Source organism: Portunus trituberculatus, chromosome 46 (genome assembly GCF_017591435.1).
Source record: "Portunus trituberculatus isolate SZX2019 chromosome 46, ASM1759143v1, whole genome shotgun sequence".
NCBI lineage: Eukaryota > Metazoa > Arthropoda > Malacostraca > Decapoda > Portunidae > Portunus > Portunus trituberculatus.
This window is the reverse complement of record NC_059300.1, coordinates 30,760,235-30,777,614: the sequence shown is the minus strand read 5'-3', so window position 1 is coordinate 30,777,614 and position 17,380 is coordinate 30,760,235. Positions and strand designations below refer to the sequence as shown.

The 17,380-nt window shown below is 39.4% G+C and overlaps 3 protein-coding genes across 12 annotated transcripts in view; 1 reads left to right on the top strand and 2 right to left on the bottom strand.

The window, feature by feature from the left end:
• Window positions 1-453: 453 nt before the first annotated feature.
• Window positions 454-8,437, bottom strand: LOC123520166 (RRP15-like protein). 3 transcript variants are annotated; one of them, XM_045282162.1, is made up of 6 exons: window positions 8,264-8,435; window positions 7,281-7,994; window positions 5,018-5,106; window positions 4,638-4,819; window positions 4,494-4,501; window positions 454-3,114 (listed from the first exon to the last, which is right to left on the bottom strand). In XM_045282162.1, exons 2-6 carry the CDS (start codon window positions 7,986-7,988, stop codon window positions 2,980-2,982), a joined length of 1,122 nt encoding a protein of 373 aa, XP_045138097.1. In that variant the 5' UTR covers window positions 7,989-7,994; window positions 8,264-8,435; the 3' UTR covers window positions 454-2,979. The 3 variants fall into 3 exon arrangements, with proteins under 3 accessions (XP_045138097.1, XP_045138096.1, XP_045138095.1); XM_045282161.1 differs by lacking the exon at window positions 4,494-4,501 and having other exon boundaries at window positions 4,605-4,819; window positions 8,302-8,437; XM_045282160.1 differs by lacking the exon at window positions 4,494-4,501 and having other exon boundaries at window positions 4,605-4,819; window positions 8,264-8,432.
• On the top strand, window positions 8,354-10,158 carry LOC123520168 (ubiquitin-like-conjugating enzyme ATG10). Of its 3 annotated transcripts, none has more exons than XM_045282170.1 (2): window positions 8,354-8,490; window positions 9,223-10,158. In XM_045282170.1, exons 1-2 carry the CDS (start codon window positions 8,407-8,409, stop codon window positions 9,895-9,897), a joined length of 759 nt encoding a protein of 252 aa, XP_045138105.1. In that variant the 5' UTR covers window positions 8,354-8,406; the 3' UTR covers window positions 9,898-10,158. The 3 variants fall into 3 exon arrangements, with proteins under 3 accessions (XP_045138105.1, XP_045138107.1, XP_045138106.1); XM_045282172.1 differs by having other exon boundaries at window positions 8,486-8,625; XM_045282171.1 differs by lacking the exon at window positions 8,354-8,490 and adding an exon at window positions 8,803-8,959.
• Window positions 10,159-10,540: 382 nt separating this feature from the next.
• The window catches only part of LOC123520167, a 9,560-nt gene continuing 2,720 nt past the window's right edge, over window positions 10,541-17,380 (bottom strand). For 4 of the 6 annotated variants that reach the window (XM_045282165.1, XM_045282167.1, XM_045282163.1 and 1 more), the window contains exons 2-3: window positions 15,886-16,032; window positions 10,541-12,293 (exon numbers count right to left, since the gene is read on the bottom strand). In XM_045282165.1, coding sequence (XP_045138100.1) covers window positions 11,563-12,293; window positions 15,886-15,931 — 777 coding nt within the window. In that variant the 5' untranslated portion in view covers window positions 15,932-16,032 and the 3' untranslated portion in view covers window positions 10,541-11,562. Of the gene's footprint in view, window positions 12,294-13,800; window positions 13,859-15,885; window positions 16,033-16,342; window positions 16,629-17,380 lie in introns of those variants that run through there. The other 2 variants (XM_045282164.1, XM_045282168.1) reach the window with 2 other exon arrangements.

The following is a 17,380-nucleotide window of genomic DNA, read 5'->3' as shown; positions in this document are numbered from 1 at the left end:
TCTTACATACGTACATACACACATTCGTGTATATATATATATATATATATATATATATATATATATATATATATATATATATATATATATATATATATATATATATACACACACACACACACACACACACACACACGAATATATATAGCTGTCATAAGTTCAGCTATCAAGCAGGGGCGAGGGAAGGAAGGGGAGGGACGATATACGGATCTCATACGTGTCATGACACTGTTTGGGTGAATACGGGTCTCTATCGGTCTCGTAGAAAACAGGTTCAGCTAGCTAGCAAGGGCGAGGGAGGAAAGGGAAGGGACGGTATACGGGTCTCGTACAAGTCATGACGCTGTTTGGGGATGAGGGAAGGAAGAGTGAACGGAAGAGGAAGGATATAGTGATAGAGAGAGACCTCAGAAGTGGATTGAAATTCAATTGTGAGGGAAAGGAAACAATAAATAATTGATAAAAATTAATACAAATAATTATTGTACGGATGACGGGTGAAGAGGATGGGAGGAGGACAAGGGTGAGGACTGCGGATGAAGGGTGTGAGTCCGTTGGTCAAAATTTCCCTAGATTTTGGAACATTTTGAATTTTCTTCCCTGTTTCCCTGTTGAGACCTAAATTTCCCTAAAACAGGGAAATTTCCCTGCATCTGGCAGCTCTGCACCAGCCACCCGTATAACACGTCCAGGCCCACTATCCCTTATTTCCATTTTCTTTTATCTATCTTTCTATTCGTAAATCTGCTGTCTTGTAAGGTTGCCTTCTTCAATTAATATATATTTATTACATTGTGCTTCCTCGTCACATACAGCGGGGGAATTAATAGGACAAGGAGTTTGATTTAGATCATTGATGAATAAGAAGAAAGTGGGTGGAAGAATAGAACCCTGGGGAATACTATTGTCATTTTATCAAAACTCAGTAGAACAATAGTGACTGTTGACCACAACTGCACTAGAACGGTGGTAAAAAATAATAAAAAAAAAAAAAAAAATTGCCTGATGTTGACGAGAAAAGGATAAAAGCCATTATAGGGTAATTTGTGTTAGACTATCAAAAGCTGTTGATGTGTACTTACAGCAACAGCAACAATTTTAATATGCCCAAAACGGATGACCAAGATTCAGTAATAATCACCGATAAATAGTGGTTTTGACAGAAACCAAGCTGGTGATAAGATAAAAAAAAAGTAAAATGATAAATATACTGAGAATAGTAAAATAAATAAATAAATAAATAAAAAATAAAAGAATTAAGTAATCAAAGTACTAGGACAATACAGTAGTTGAGGGGTTAAAGTCTATAAGAGGTTGAATGTAGGCAAACTTCCAGCAAGGACAGAGATGAAGGAGGTTGACTAGGCAAGGTGATAGTATGGAGGCACAATTTCAGAGAAAAATATGAGGGAAGCTATCAGGTCCGTAAGTCTTCCAAAGGTTTAGGCCAGTGAGAGTAAGGAAAGCATCACTGGGAAGGATTTTAATGGACAGCATGAAATAGTTAGAGGGTGAAAGAGAGGATACAAACCCTAAATCATCCAATGTAAAGTTATCATTAAAGGTTTGAGAAAAGAGATCAGCTTTATAATTAGATCAGGATGAAAATTAACAAAAAGAGAAAGATGAGGAAGCAAAGTTATTGGATGTGCTTTTTGGGGGTTAGATGCCAAAACACCAGAAAGTCACAAGGGGGTCTGATCTTGAAAGATTTTGACACTCTATTAATCAAGAAGTTTTTGGCATGTTGGAGAACAGACTTGGCATGATTCCAGGGAAAAGTAAAAAAGAGTATGAAATTCAGGTGATAGAAGGCTCAAGTAGTTTTGTGGGCAACCTCTGTCACGTAAAGAATGAGAACAGGCTTTGTTAAATTAAGCTTTGAAAGGTTTAGGTTGAGAAAAAGAATGAAGAAAGTACAAGTCCATGCCAGACACTATCACAAAGATGGGTCTCTGACACAAAAGCAGTAGTTATTCCAAGAAAAATGGGCATAATATCTCCTCAGGTCCCTTAATTACCAGAGGCCAAATGCCTTGAGGCACCTCTGCTTTGGGGATCCTAAGGATGGATTGGGGAAATAGGAAAAGATACACACAAATGATTGTGATCAGAGTAACTTAATGAAGAAGATAGGGTGACAGCATAAATAGTGATATTAGAGGTTCGTATAATGCCAAGAAAATTAGCTGTATCCCCAATATGGTCAGGAATACAAGGATGTTGCACCAACTGCTCTAAGTCATGGAGGATAGCAAAGTTAAGACTTAGTTCACCAGGATGGTCAGTGAGAGGAGAGAAAACCAAAGATGGTGATGAACATCGAGGTCTTCAAGAATGGAGTCAGGATGTGCTCTACTTTGGAAGTTAATTATTCAAAGAATATTTCAATTAGAGTTAGATGAAAGGTATACAGCAGATATATTAATTTTGATAGTGACTCTTATTAAGAAGGCAACCCTGCTCAAGTGTCCTTAATACCTCTTGCCAACACTATAATAGCTTCCTTAGGTAGTTTCAAAATGACAGAATTTGACATGCCTAAAAATACCGTAAAGACATGTCATCTTCATACCTATAACCTGCACAACTCACTGTACTGTTTGATTTGTCCATTGTAAGATCAATCATAAACAAAATTGATAAAAAAAAATTAAATCTTGTTATGTATTAAATCTGGAAATCACTTACATTCATTTAAAATCCCATTTTGCATAAACTGCAAATCTATGATTTAATGGATGACACTAAAACAACACAATGAACAAATTTAACATTTTTTTTAAAATACATACATATTATCATTCCACTGTTGTTCCATGTTGTGTGTATTTACCTAGTTGTAGTTTTACAGGGCCTGGGCTTTATGCTTGTGTGGCCCCGTCTCCATATCTCCATATGTGTGTGTGTGTGTGTGTGTGTGTGTGTGTGTGTGTGTGTGTGTGTGTGTGTGTGTGTGTGTGTGTGTGTGTGTGTGTTTTAATCATCTTCATCATTACTCTCTTGGTCCCAGCCATGCAGTGTTGGTTCCTTGTAGAAGTTGTCAGACAACACATTCCATTTTGGTTTTTTCTTCACAGGAGGCTGGAGATCCAATGGCTCATCTTTTATTTCCTGTGTCAAAAAAAAAAATAATAATAATAAATAAATAAATAAATAAATAAAAAATAATAATAATTTTGAATATTCCTCCAATTAAAATGAGCAGTAGTGTGGAAGAATGCACTAAACACCACTGCATGAAAATCATGTTTTTGAGCACAAACAACACCTCAAAGTATTTCCTATTTTGTGTTGTGACTTGTAGCAATATCCCGCTGACCCACTGAACCAAAATGGCACAAAATTATATACAATATATGATTTCCCTTACTCAACTCAGGAATACAGTAGCATTCTACTCTGTAATAAAATACTTCCAATGCCTTGAGTTGAGTGAGCAGCTTTACAACCAGTCTTGAAGTGGCGTGGCATCACATGATGTCATGTGTGGCTGGCCAATGGTGCATTTCCCCACCCACACACTCACATTCACTCTGTCTTGCTTCCAGCCTCACTGCATTACAACAGCATTGTGGATCACTATTTTGTGCTGAGTTTACTGTATATAGCCATTAACTATTAATGCTATAATCATATCTAAAATCTTATTATATTGCATCTCTTCCTATCTTCTACCATTATTTTCACACAAACTGCTTTTTTTCTGATATTGCTAACTGCATGTATGACTTTCTTTTCTCATTCTTATTCTGTCCACCTCTCTAATGTAAGACTTAACCAGCATTCTCCACCATTCATCTCTTCCTCTGGTAAACTTTGCCTGCTTCTGTATTTCTTCCTTCTTATGACTTAAACTCTTTCAAGACACACCCCATTTCTTTTATCATTCTATTTGACATATCTATCATAAAAACTGGCATTCAAGTGTGCTTTTCTTTAATTCAAACATTTTTATTGCCCTTGGCCAGCAGCCCTCTTACATAAGAAAAGAAAAATAATAATAATAAAAAAAAGAAAAACTGGAAAAAACTAATATATACTGTACTTATTTTAACTTTTTCACACACATGATTTGCTCTGAACATTAATACCTACTAACCGGTTTCACTGATTTGTTATTTTTTTTCTATCAATAGGAAGCTGATACTGTAAGATTTGGTTTGCTACAGGTTTCATAAAAAGAATAAATAAATAAGTCATATGGTTGAAACTTGAGTTACATGAATTTTAATACTGGCAAACTTTACTACTTTCTAGTAGTTTAAAGCAACAGCAATTGCAGCACTACTCAACCTTGTTTATCTGATGGTAGCTTCCTAGACTATACAGTATATTCTCCAGTTTTCTTTTCTTCTTCCAAAAACCTGAATCAGCAATACTATGATAACAATCTTTTTCACCCACTCTCCACTATTTTCTCAGAAGATCCACTCCACCCCTGACTACTTCTATGTACCTCATGCTTCACTACATAGAACACTTAAGAGTACAGTGTAAACTTGAAACTGTTATATAAAGCAGTTACTGTTGTGTCATTTCTGGCATAGATATGCACTGGGAAGGTAATTATGATAAGGAGAAATACTCAAGACATCACTAACCTCCTTCACAAGGTCATCCTCCTCCTTCTTCACTTCCCTCTGGTTCTGTCTCCTTCTTCACTCTCTTCCCTTGTTGCTTGAGGATGTCCAGAAAGGCCTCCTTCCCTGTGCTCTCCAGTACCTTCTCCCGCCCCATGATGCTGCGGCACTGTGACAACTTCACCTGCATCATGGTCTTGTGCTTCTCAATGGCACTGAAAAGCTGTACTACACCTCTGCAAAACACATTAACATCTGCATCATATGGACTTTCTCACATTCATTCTTGTAAACAAACTCATCAATTTATTTGGAACCACAACAAAAATTCCTTCTTGTTTTATTGCTGTGTCATGACAGATAACTTTTTGCAATGTACTATTAGGTAAATAGCATTCACTTCAATATTGCTTCAAGTGGCACCAAGAACTTACTGCGTTGCCAGTACACGCAATTTTCGCTCCTTCTCTCTGTCCTCTATGATGCTTGGCTTCTTACGGAATTTCTCCTCCCATAGCTTTCGCTGAAACCAGATTATTAAAATTAATGTTCCTCGTCCATCTGATACATACACACACACATACGTCCCTCTCCTTCTCCCTCTGAATATTTCATGCCTACAATTAAAGTTCTTTGTAACATTTTCCATGTCCTTGCTGGCTTAAACCCTTGGAAGACTTATGGACCTAATGCGGTCCCTCCTATTGTTCTCAAAAACTGTGCTTCCATGCTTGCACCTTGCCAGGCCAAACTCTTTCAACAATGTCTATCGACTTCTACCTTTTCTTCTTGCTGGAAGTTTGCCTACATTCAGCCTGTTCCTAAAACGGTTGACTGTTCTAATCTCTCAAACTACCGCCCTATAGCTTTAATCTCTTGCTTGTCTAAAGTTTTTTAATCTATCCCCAATAGGAAGATTCTTAAACATCTGTCACATCACAATCTTCTATCTGATCGCCAGTATGGCTTCCGTCAAGGTTGCTCTATTGGTAATCTTCTGGCGTTCCTTACTGAGTCTTGGTCATCCTCTTTTAGAGATTTTGGTGAAACTTTTGCTGTCGTGTTAGACATATCAAAAGCTTTTGATAGAGTCTGGCACAAAGCTTTGATTTCAAAACTCCCCTCCTATGGTTTCTATCCTTCTGTCTGCAACTTTATCTCAAGTTTCCTTTCTGACCGTTCTATTGCAGCCATGGTAGATGGCCACTGTTCTTCTCCTAAATCTATTAACAGTGGTGTTCCTCAGGGTTCTGTCCTGTCACCCACTCTCTTTCTATTATTCATTAATGGTCTTCTTAACCAAAGTTCTTCCCTATCCACCCTTACGCTGATGATACCACTCTACATCTTTCCATGTCCTTTCAGAGACGATTAACCCTTAAGGAAGTCATCAGATCACACAGGGATGCCACAGAACACATGACTTCTGATCTTTCTCAGATTTCTGAATGGAGCAGAGAAAACTTAGTAGTGTTCAATGCCTAAAAAACTCAATTCCTCCATCTATCAACTGGACACAACCTTCCAGACAACTATCCTCTCTTCTTCAATGACGCTCAACTGTCTTCTTCTTCCACACTAAATATCCTCGGCCTGTCCTTTACTCATAATCTTAACTGGAAACTTCACATCTCATCTCTTGCTAAAACAGCTTCTATGAAGTTAGGTGTTCTGCAGCATCTCCGCCAGTTTTTCTCATCCCTCCAACTGCTAACTCTGTACAAGGGCCTTACCCATCCTTGTATGGAGTACTCTTTGCATGTTTGAGGGGGGTTCCACTCACACAGTTTTATTAGAATCGAAAACTTTTTGTCTCATCAACTCCCCTCCTCTGACTGACTGTCTTCAGCCTCTTTCTCACTGCTGAAATGTTCCATCTCTTTCTATCTTTTATTGCTATTTTCATGCTAACTGCTCTACTGATCTTGCTAATTGCATGCCTTCTTTCCTCCTGCAGCCTCACTGCAAAAGACTTTCTTCTTCCTCTCACCCCTATTCTGCCCAACTCTTTAATGCTAGAGTTAACCAGTATTCTCAATCATTCATACTTTCTATGGTAAACTCTGAACTCCCTGCCTGCTTCTGTATTTCTATCTTCCTACGACTTGACTTCTTTTAAAAGGGAGGTCTCAAGACATTTGTCCCTGGATTTTTGTTAACTCACGTGTCTTTTAAGGGAACTGGCAACTCAGTGCACCTTTTTTTTCCATATTTTGTTGCTCTTGACCAGTTGTCCCTCCTGCATAAAAGAAAAAAAATCTCTCTCTCAGCTTCAAGTGCCAAGCAAAACTTCTTGAACTCACCAAATTCTCTTACAAATAACAGAGGACATGCTGACAAAAACTTCAAGACAAGATCTGAATCTACTACTAACATCTAGAATTTCCGTAAAGTGTTGAAACTCATTGTTGTAGCCATTGAAATTTACTCTTGACGATAGACTGTAACACACACACACACACACACACACACACACACACACACACACACACACACACACACACACACACACACACATACTCTACATGAAATAGTCTATAAAGAAACAACAAAAGAGCAAATAAGCACAATGAAAATTTTTATCGATGATGATTTGTAACATTTCATTAAGTGGTTCTTATTCTGTCACTCTTATAAAAAAGATATTGAGTTATCATTTTTAAATTACTGAAGAAATAGTTTTCCTGTAATACTTACATATAAATCTCTCTCATGTTGAGACACTGGTGGCTTCTTATCTTCCTCTTCCTCTTTTATCTTATCCACCAATGGTTCAGTTTTAATCTGACCGCTGCTGTCCACAATCTCAAATGTGTCTTCCTGCTTCCTCTTCTTGCTCTTCCTCACCTCCATGTCTGTCTTTGCCTTGGACAATATGATATCCCCTGATTTTTTTGTTCCCAGGATCTTGGCCATCATGTCTGCCAAACCTGAGCCACTCTTTTTACCGTCTTCACCATCTTCCTCCTCCTTCTCACTCTCATCATCCCCAAAATTATCTTCCTCACTTTCTCCTTCATCAAAATCATCCTCCATATCATCAGAATCATCACTATAAGTTTCTGTTTCTTTAATCTTCACTGTTTTAGTCCTTTTTGTTTTATGTTTCTGTGGTTTGGTTCTATTTATACTCCTTTCAGCTTTATTTTCCTCCTCCACCTCCTCTTCTTCTCCCTTAAATTCAGTGATGTCGTCATTAGTGGAAAATGCAGTGAAACTATCCCCTTCATAGTTAGATTGATCTAAGTAATCATCCTCCACCTCCTCCTTGATTTCCACATCCCCTGCCTCCAACTGCTCCTCCTCCTCCTCCTCCTCAGACTGGTCATCATCTGAGTCTGAAGTATGAGACTCCTCCACCACCTTGGGTCTCTTCAGCACGTTGCCACTTGAGATGGCCATCATTGAAGCCTGGAATGTTCAGAGGATGTAAAGGAGGCAAAAGGTTCTGTACGGTTGTGATTAAATGTTCATGTAGGTTTAGTTTTACAATGCTCCTCACTGCCATGTGACTATCATATCATTTAGTTTTACTCTAATGATCTTTAATTAACTCTGCCATAATGAGATTGAAGAGTCAGTCCTTTTATAAGCTACAACACTCAGGGAAATCAACACTTTTCACTACACTCGGGCAAATCGCCAACCAAGTGCAAACACACACATGACGAAATACTTACCTCGTAACACTACGCCTGGAATGCCCTTACAATTTTACCTTCGTAACTCCTCTTCCGCTTCCTCCAAGGGCGTGAGACACTAGTCTATGATCTCCAGTGATGTCCCACACTAAAATCTGGCCCGATAACAACAGTATTTGTTTATGGTACACACGTGCACGTCCCGGCTGGCTGATGATTGCGATGAGGCCCAGGCTGAAGGCTCAGCTGTTTGTGTCCTGCCAACGGTAAGGAACAGTGTACTTTTGATACACTACAATATATCAATGAGACAAGTTAAAGAAGTGTAAGTGAAATGTGTGAGAAAGAGAAATCGTGCAATATATAAGGAGAGAAAAGGAAATGCAAGGAAGCAGATACATGTAAGTTGATACTATAAGATTTAGCATTCCAGAGAAAAATCGGTAATTCTTTATAATACGTCCACATTCCCACATCCCGTCCTCAGGCAAGGTTGCAGGCTTGTGGAAAATCGGAGACGAAAAATCTACGGGACTTTTACTTAGTATTTTTTTTTTTTTTTTTTTTTTTTGTTTTGTTCAACCTTACTTAACCTGGCCGAGGTGGGGTTGGGACAGTGCTGCGCCCGGATCCCGCTAGAACATTAACCTAACAAAGCATAAGCCTAACTGAACTATAGTGGAAAGCTGTCACTGGAGGCATCACGAGTGGCCTCTTTGTGATCTTTATGAACGGGTAAATGTTGCTCAGAAAATTAATGTCATTCTTTATCATGAAGGTTTGTCCCCTACATGTAACAAGGAATCTTTAGGCTTCATGTTAGTAAAGTTAAATGTCTTACAATTTTGAAATTCAAGCAATTTATGCAGAGAACTTTGTTTACTAGAAATAAGCAAGGAGAGAGAGTTATGCAGTGCCACTATGTGAGAGTCATTAGGTAAATATTAAACATGATATTGAATCATCATATTTGTCAGAATATTTTCCTTCCTTTGCAGATTTGGATAGTCAAGAGCAACATGAGCACTATCAGCTATGAAGAATTCAAAACAGCATGCTTGGAATTTCTAGAATTGTCAAAGAAGTTTGGGGACTCCTGGAAACTGAGAAGTGATATTCAAGACAAAGATGGCCTGTGTATTCACAAAGTCCAGCACATCAAGAGCAAGTCCTTGAAGGAACTAAAGAACAAGACCACATGCAAGATTGACAGGCAACTTGAGGAGGAGGAGGAGGAGGAGTCCTCAGACCCAGCAGAAATGGAGACACACAATACCACACACTTCACTACCTATGACTACCATATTGTGTACAGCTTGAGTCACTCTGTCCCAGTGCTATACTTCAATGCCTGGCACTCGTCAGGGCAGCTGCTGACCCTGGATGATGTGTGGGAGGGTGTGGATGTCACTCACAGGGAACAGATCCTCAGCAATAAGTGGGGCAGCCTAACACAGACTGAACACCCTCTGCTGGGCAGGCCTTACTTCCAGCTGCACCCATGCAACACTGCCAAGCTTATAGCCCAGGTGCTGCCTCAGCCACCCTGTGATGCTGCTACCCTCAGGACATACCTTATTTGTTGGCTCAGTATGTTTGGACCACCTGTTGGTCTTGAAATTCCATTGTGTTATTTTGCAGAGCAGAACACAGAGAGTGGTTGTGTGAAGTGAAAACAGTTGGCTCTATTTCAGGTGTGGTCAGATCTGTACATGGTGCTGAAGGTCCAGGTGTCAGTGTCCATTGAATGCATAAGTGCACCAGTATATGTCAGGGAGCCTACCTTTGCAATATTTGTTAGCTTTCAAGAGAATATTTTTATATTAATATCATGTTTGATTTAATTATGAGATATTGTTCTCCTCTCCTATCTATTCTATGGAACCATCCTTTTGTCCACTTGTTATCCTTTGTTAATGAACAGTTATGTTCAATTACTTTAGTTTCCTTTCCTTTGATGGTATTAACATGGTACATCTTTGGTGTCAGTTCATGAGGAAAGGAAAAAAAACACTAACATAAATTTACTTTCAGTCTTTTTCTCATTTGTAAGATGTAGCGTTTTAAAGTTATAAAAGTCTGTCGTGATTCAACCAAGATCAGTGCTTGATAAATTAGCAATGTCTTAGACTGCTTGTGGTGCCACTTTGATATGAGATCCTTCAAGACTAAGACCTGTTGTACAGATTGCAGTAATTAAGAAAATACTGCAGTTTATCATTATGTATACAGATGATGATGGCAAAACACTATCACTGGTGGCGAGGTTCCAACCATGGAAGATGTGCTCTTTAGGCTGAAATGACAATAAATAACAAACAAACACGATCTTTAATCATTTAACCAATACAAGATATATACGTATATTTACATATTTATTCATAACAAAAGTTTAACATAAGTTCCTCAAGAATAACAAGTTTGCTATGAAAAAACTGAACCATATCGAGATTCTGATCACAGGTACAAAAAGGCACAACTTTCCTAGATCATCTGAACATAAGAATGTTGTTATTCTTGAAGTATTCACAAGTTTAAAGATGCATTTCCCTCACCCTAGAGATAATAACCACACATTCATGACTTTGGTTAGCTTTTCTTATACTGTACGTGAGCAGAGTTGGACTGGCCGTCACAGCGGTGGCCTGAGATCCCAGAGACCCATGCATGGGCCACATACAAAACTAAAGCTACACGCCAAGAACACAGTACACCTTTGCTCATTCTGTCTTACGGTCAGCAAAAGTCACAGCCACATTCAACAAAATTGGACATTCTCACACTACTGATTGCTTGTATAACCTCCTGAGAGGGTAAATCATGCACCATCATTATGCAGGAAGTTTATGGTAGAGATTTGTTTATTGTGGAGACAACCATGTCACCAAGAAAGATGATATTATGGTGAATTTTTACAGAGAGAGAGACAGAAAGTGGGAACAAAGCAAGAACTGAAAGAACAACTATAGAAACAGGAAGAAAACCAAAGTAAGAGGAAACATCTCAGTCATTACAGTCTGTAGTTGTGTAGTTTGAACTATGGACAGGACAAAAACTCAGAGCAATACTGAAGATTTGACTGAGTTTCTCCACTACATTCCTTGTGTCTCCTAACAGTGATGCATAGAGCAAACATAAAATCTGGAGACCTTGTGTGCAAAACATTATCCTGCTCAAACATTCAAATTCTAGAGAACCACCTCATCAAAATATAGGTAGATTAGCATTCATTCATCAACTTCCCTCACCTCTTCTGTTATTCCCTGGATACACTCCTATAAGCTGGGCACTCATCAGGACATTAAAAAAACCACAACAAAGAATGGTCTGAATTTCTTTCAGTGGCCCCTTTGAGGTTTAGCAGAGGCATTGTGGGGCCCTTCTTCAGCAGGCTGCAAAGACTCTTGTGGCAAAGTACTCACTGTGAGGACCAAGTCTGGTCTTGGAACTCTTGATGCTTCTTGAACTGACTCATCTATTGTAGATGGTGGGGACTCTGTGACAGCAGGGGTGGTGGTGTCAGATGCTGATGTATGTTCTTGCTGTTGCTGCTGCTGCTCAGGGGGAACTGAAGCTGCATCTCTATTCTGCTCACCTCCAAACTCTTCTGTTGTGGCTGATAAACACTCATCATAGGCTGGAGGGTTTTCAGGCAGTGATGTTCTGGTGTCCCCTTGTTCTCTGTTTGCAGTGGCAGTGCTGCTAGAGTCTGAAGCAATGGTGTCTAGTCTGTAAGGTGGTGGAGGGCCTGCATGGAATACCTCAGTATAAGCAGGAGGCTTGTCACGGTCCAATGGAATCTGATATATTTGATGTGTCTCAGGATCTCCAACATAAATCATGTTGTTAATAGGCACAATGACTGTGTGGGGCCCATGAAGAATCTGGCGAACATTTTGATGAGTGTTGGTTCCTCCCCCTCCTTCCTCAGTAGAAGGGGCAGCGGCATCGTCCTGGCGAGCACAAGTGAAGGTTCCCCAGCAGCAGTACACCAGGATGAACAGCAGCACAATGATCATTACGATGAGTGCAAACAAAGCCTGAGTAGTAGATGGGTAGTTCATGGCCCCTGCGGAAGAATGGGCACTGTTAACGAGGTCTTGTGCAATGGAGTGAAGGTGGTTGGGGGTAGAGAGGGTTGTGGTCTATGGGGTTAGTAGGGATGCCATGTGTGTTGTATCAAATGTATATGCTGTATATTCTAGACATACTGGTATAAGCATGGACAAAACTGCCATGTGTTGTTCTCATGGCTGATTCCTATTGATGTCAACACACAATAATGCAATCTCAACCACAAAATATACATGCCACAGGTTCATTTGAGCAATGGGCTGTGTAAGACAATTGGCATTAGGACTAACTCCAAATGTTTGATGTTCCTCATACTCATGTCTGATGCACCATTATTCCCTTTAATGTACATGATATATACTGAGATCACCACAACATCACCACCAATGAAATCCTGGAGAACAAAAACATAAGCTTTGGAAGTGATGTCCAGTTTCACTCAGAATTTCTGAAATGGAATGGACATGCTTCTTTATTTCTTTATCAACTCAAATATCATTTGTTTACTGCATTGAGCCAAGTTGCCTTAATGATGCAAAACACCACAGGTTTTATTATGATTCATAAAGTAAGAGACCTCACAGGCTACAGGGTGAAGTAAGAGGTCTAAAATATGTGCCACAAATATCCATATATTGATGGAAGGAAATATCCCCACAATTGGACTTTGAGAAATCAATGCTTTGTGTGATTTGGTAGCAAAGAAATACTCCCACAGAAGACTCCAAGAGCAGACATGAGGGGATGAAGTAAGATGAAAATAAGACCTCAGCCACTTCTTGAGTTTGACTGTCACACCACACATGCTGTCACTTACACAAGGTAAACACTGTCTCCACGTGTCCTAAGATAGAAAAAAAAAGTAATAATTAACTTCATTCCATTACCTCTCCCTCTATATCAGTGTCCCTGCTGCTTTCATCTTTCTTCTCCCTTACTATCCTGTGGCCATGAGCCTAAAAAAAGTTTGAAGATGCAATTTTTATTTGCAAACAAGCTTATAATGGAAAGTACAATATGTTGACTTCAAGCTTCCAAGCATGAAGTTTCAGCACATACATTTATACATACACACAAAAGTGGGGGGGGAAGAAGTTTTCATTGGGAAAAAAAAAAAAATGGAAAACAAAAATGTTAAAAAATTTGGCATGGTGGCTCGCTTTGTATTTCCAGCTATGCTCACACAATACTAAAAACACAAAAGAAAGGAAAGGCAGAGGCATCTCTTCCCTAACACTATATTTAGTAAAATTATCTCCTGCAGCTACATAAAATAGCTAATGCAGATAAACCTCCCTGACATCAGTAGCATGAACAGTAACAAAAGGAAAACCAAATAATTTCATAAAAAAAAAAAAAAATTAAAGCTTCTAAAGCAAAAGTATGGAGTGGAAAACAACATTTATGAATGTTTTCTTTCAAATGTTTTTGAAGTTTTACATTTATTGGAATAATTTTGCTTTTCCTTTGGGGGAGGTTTGGTCTACCGCGGACATACTTACCCATTCCAGGATCTTTGAAAACCTGTTAGCAGCTTCTTCAGCCAAAAAGTTGGGCGATCTGGAAGGGGACACCGTGTCACTGCATCCATGGCAAGGCTTACATTATACTACCACTTTGAGATTCTGATTGTGTAACATTTTTCCATTGCTTCTCTTTTAAAAGATCTTATATACCTGCACGAGGTACAATTAAAAAGTTCCTAGACTTTATCTTTAAAACACAAAACACTTACTCAATCTTAATTCCATTGCTATATCTCCATTAAAAGTCATTCTCTGTAGCGTACACACTGCACGCTGTTTTCAGAGATTCCACCACGCCTGAGTACTTTGGTTGAACTTTGTGTACTTTACACAATTTACAATTCAAGTTGGATTTTTCATGTTGTCAAAACGGTAAAGCATTGCGCAGCTGAAGCTCGCGAGTAAACTGGAATAGGGAAGCAGTAGTTGTGTTTTATTATTTATTTTTCTGAGGTTTTCAAAACTCAGCAGGCGTTACACCTCGATCAATTAAACCTCGCACCAAAATAATGTTCTTTAGAGACTCCCAGTTTGGTTGATGGTGATGGTGATTATCCTCATTCGAAGACAAGGTTAACATGTCTACGGAAGTCCTCCCAGATTTCAACGCAGAGTAAGTAAGCCACGTGCTGCTTCCGCTGGGAAGGCCAAACGGATGTGGCATGATGGTTTGGAGGAAGGATGAGTATTTTTCCTCCAAGGCATGGCAGTGGTGCGATGCATGACATCACTGCATTCATGTGATGCATGAATTGCTTCAGGTGACATGCTGATAATGAAGGGGCGACCATTCTGATCATCTGATGCAAAGTTGTCAGTGTAAACTTACTTTTTTATTTATTTCATTTATTTTATTATTATTATTTTTTTTATTATTTCCTAATACACATGGACCAAATCCATGCTAACCTTTCGCCGTTCCTCAGTGACATTTACTTCCTTACAATACAAGCTGGCTACCACTCAAAAGATTCAATTGTTTCATTACTAACGATCTACTGTAGCCTGTATATAATTGCAAGAGTGTTCGTTACTAAGTTTTAAAGTTTGACTCCAAATTTGCTGTTTATTCTTTGCTAAACTTGCTGCATCTTGAAGCATGACGCCTCTTGACGTCATATCAAAGAGTTCGTAGTGGTCTGCGCTATGCGCGATTGCTCTTGACTCCATGTCCCTAGGCAAGCCTCGTCCAACGAACACTATCTTGGAACTTTTTGATCGCACCTCGTAGCAGGACTGCTGAAGTTACATGTGTTTTCAAGGCAATATTTAAAGCTACTGATGAAGTATGCTAATTTATTTGACATAATTCTATGATTTCAGCAATGTCTGATTCTTTGCATGATATAATTATTACGTATATTCTACCTAGAAGTACCTGTAACTCTGATGTAGAAAGAATATTTATTGATTTATTTCCTTATTCATTTATTCGTTCACACATTTATTTGTTATATATATATATATTTTTTTTTTTGAGGGGATCTATTAGTAGGGTGTGTGGGATTCTCTAAGCACTATGAATCACTACGTGTGATCAAGAGGAGGCTGTAAGTATTAAGCGGTTCTCTATTGCTACGTCTCATTGGACAATAGAGGCACCACGAACCCTGGGTGATGAGGCGTGGTTACTGTTGCGCTTTCTTTTCTAAGTAGTTTTTTTTTTCATTTAAATCACAATGATAACAGAGCCAATGCCATCTATTCTACTGTGCACATATATGCACGAATTTAAGTGACCTGTGTGTGTGTGTGTGTGTGTGTGTGTGTGTGTGTGTGTGTGTGTGTAAACAACGAAGCTAATGAACAAAATAATTAATTTCTAGATCATCATTATCATTACAATATTGGGTGATTAATAAATAAAGCAAAGGATAGTGGATGGGGAAACAAAGGAAGTACAATAAAAAAACAAAAGGATGCAAGAGCAGTCTACATACAATTCAACCGACTTTACACGTTTATCATGGTTTTTAATTGCCTTGTAATTTCCTAAGTGCCCAAGCCCTTCCTGGTGATGGGAGTGTTACTAAAAGAAACAACTTGACACGTGCAACTGACCTGCGATGTGCGAGGTGGCGACGATGGCGGTTTCAGGCTCATCCATCACCGCAACTCCTGAAGTTCGTGGTAGTCGCTGTCGCTGCCGCCTTTCAAGCCTCTCAGCCCCTCTGCCTCACCGCCTCACCGCCACACCCACGCCGCGCCCTGCAAGTATTGGCAGTATAACCATCTATTTTCAGCGTTTCTAATGATAATACGGGTAGCTTCTCTCATTGATTTGTTACATAATGCCTTGCTGCTCCATCGTTCTGTGCTTAGGGATCTGTATAGTGAAATACAAATGTCACTCTCGGCGTTAACATGCACTGGTGTAATAAAGAACACACAGGGCTGATAGAAATTAAAGGTTTTTATCATTCTGAACTTCGCCACCACCACATATGGAGGAGAATGGCTGCACAAATTAAACTAAAAACTTTTCAAAGCTTACGAAACCAAAACAACGGCCACATACGCATAAAACACTGATAGTACGGCATAAAAACAGCTAGGTCCAGTACTGTGGTGTGTTCGCAGGTGTGGGTGATCCAGGCAGAGTATCGTTCCCACTAGTTTACTCAACACACACACACACACTTGATAGCATTTACTGGCGATAGGTGCACTATAGTTTTCTTCACTGCAACGTGTCCTCGCCACACTAATAAGACCACACGCCTGCACTTTCACGCGCGCCCGATGTGAATGACCCCGCGGCCTTCACGCCACGTTAAAGACACGCCACGGGAAGGCAGCCTATAAGTAACCCGCGCCACAAGGACACTGGCTATGTTGGCAGGACCTGTGAACCTAAAAGCCGGCCTCATGCTCACGGCAATATCACGTGGGAAAAAAAAAAAAAAAAATGGGTCAGGAAAAATTGCACAGAATATTAAAGAAAAACATAAATAAAAAGGCATATTTTTAAAAGGCACGTTCTCGAAATTGTCACCATTCTTTTTTCAAACTAGTAGCTTGAGATTTCTGAGAGCGGATTAATGAAATCTGACGTTATCAATGATATAGTGCAGTGGTTTTCTTTCTGTCAATATTATTTTTTTTCCTTAATCCGTGGACAACTCGCTCCGCAGCACAGAATAATAATAATAATAATAATAATAATAATAATAATAATAATAATAAGAAGAAGAAGAAGAAGAAGAAGAAGAAAAAGAAGAAGACAAATATAAGTAATTCATTGCTTGATATAGATCTTAAATCTCTCTCTCTCTCTCTCTCTCTCTCTCTCTCTCTCTCTCTCTCTCTCTCTCTCTCTCTCTCTCTCTCTCTCTCTCTCTCTCTGTGTGTGTGTGTGTGTGTGTGTGTGTGTGTGTGTGTTCCTTTTGACCCCCTTAGTCACATGGTGCTTGGGAGCAGGGCAGGGCGGGAAGAGGAATGCGGGGGAAGGAGGAGGAGGAGGAGGAGGAGGAGAGGAGGAGGAGGAGGAGAAGGAGAAGGAGAAGGAGAGGGTCGCAGGAGGAGGAGGAAGTATAAGAAAAAGAGGAAGAAGATA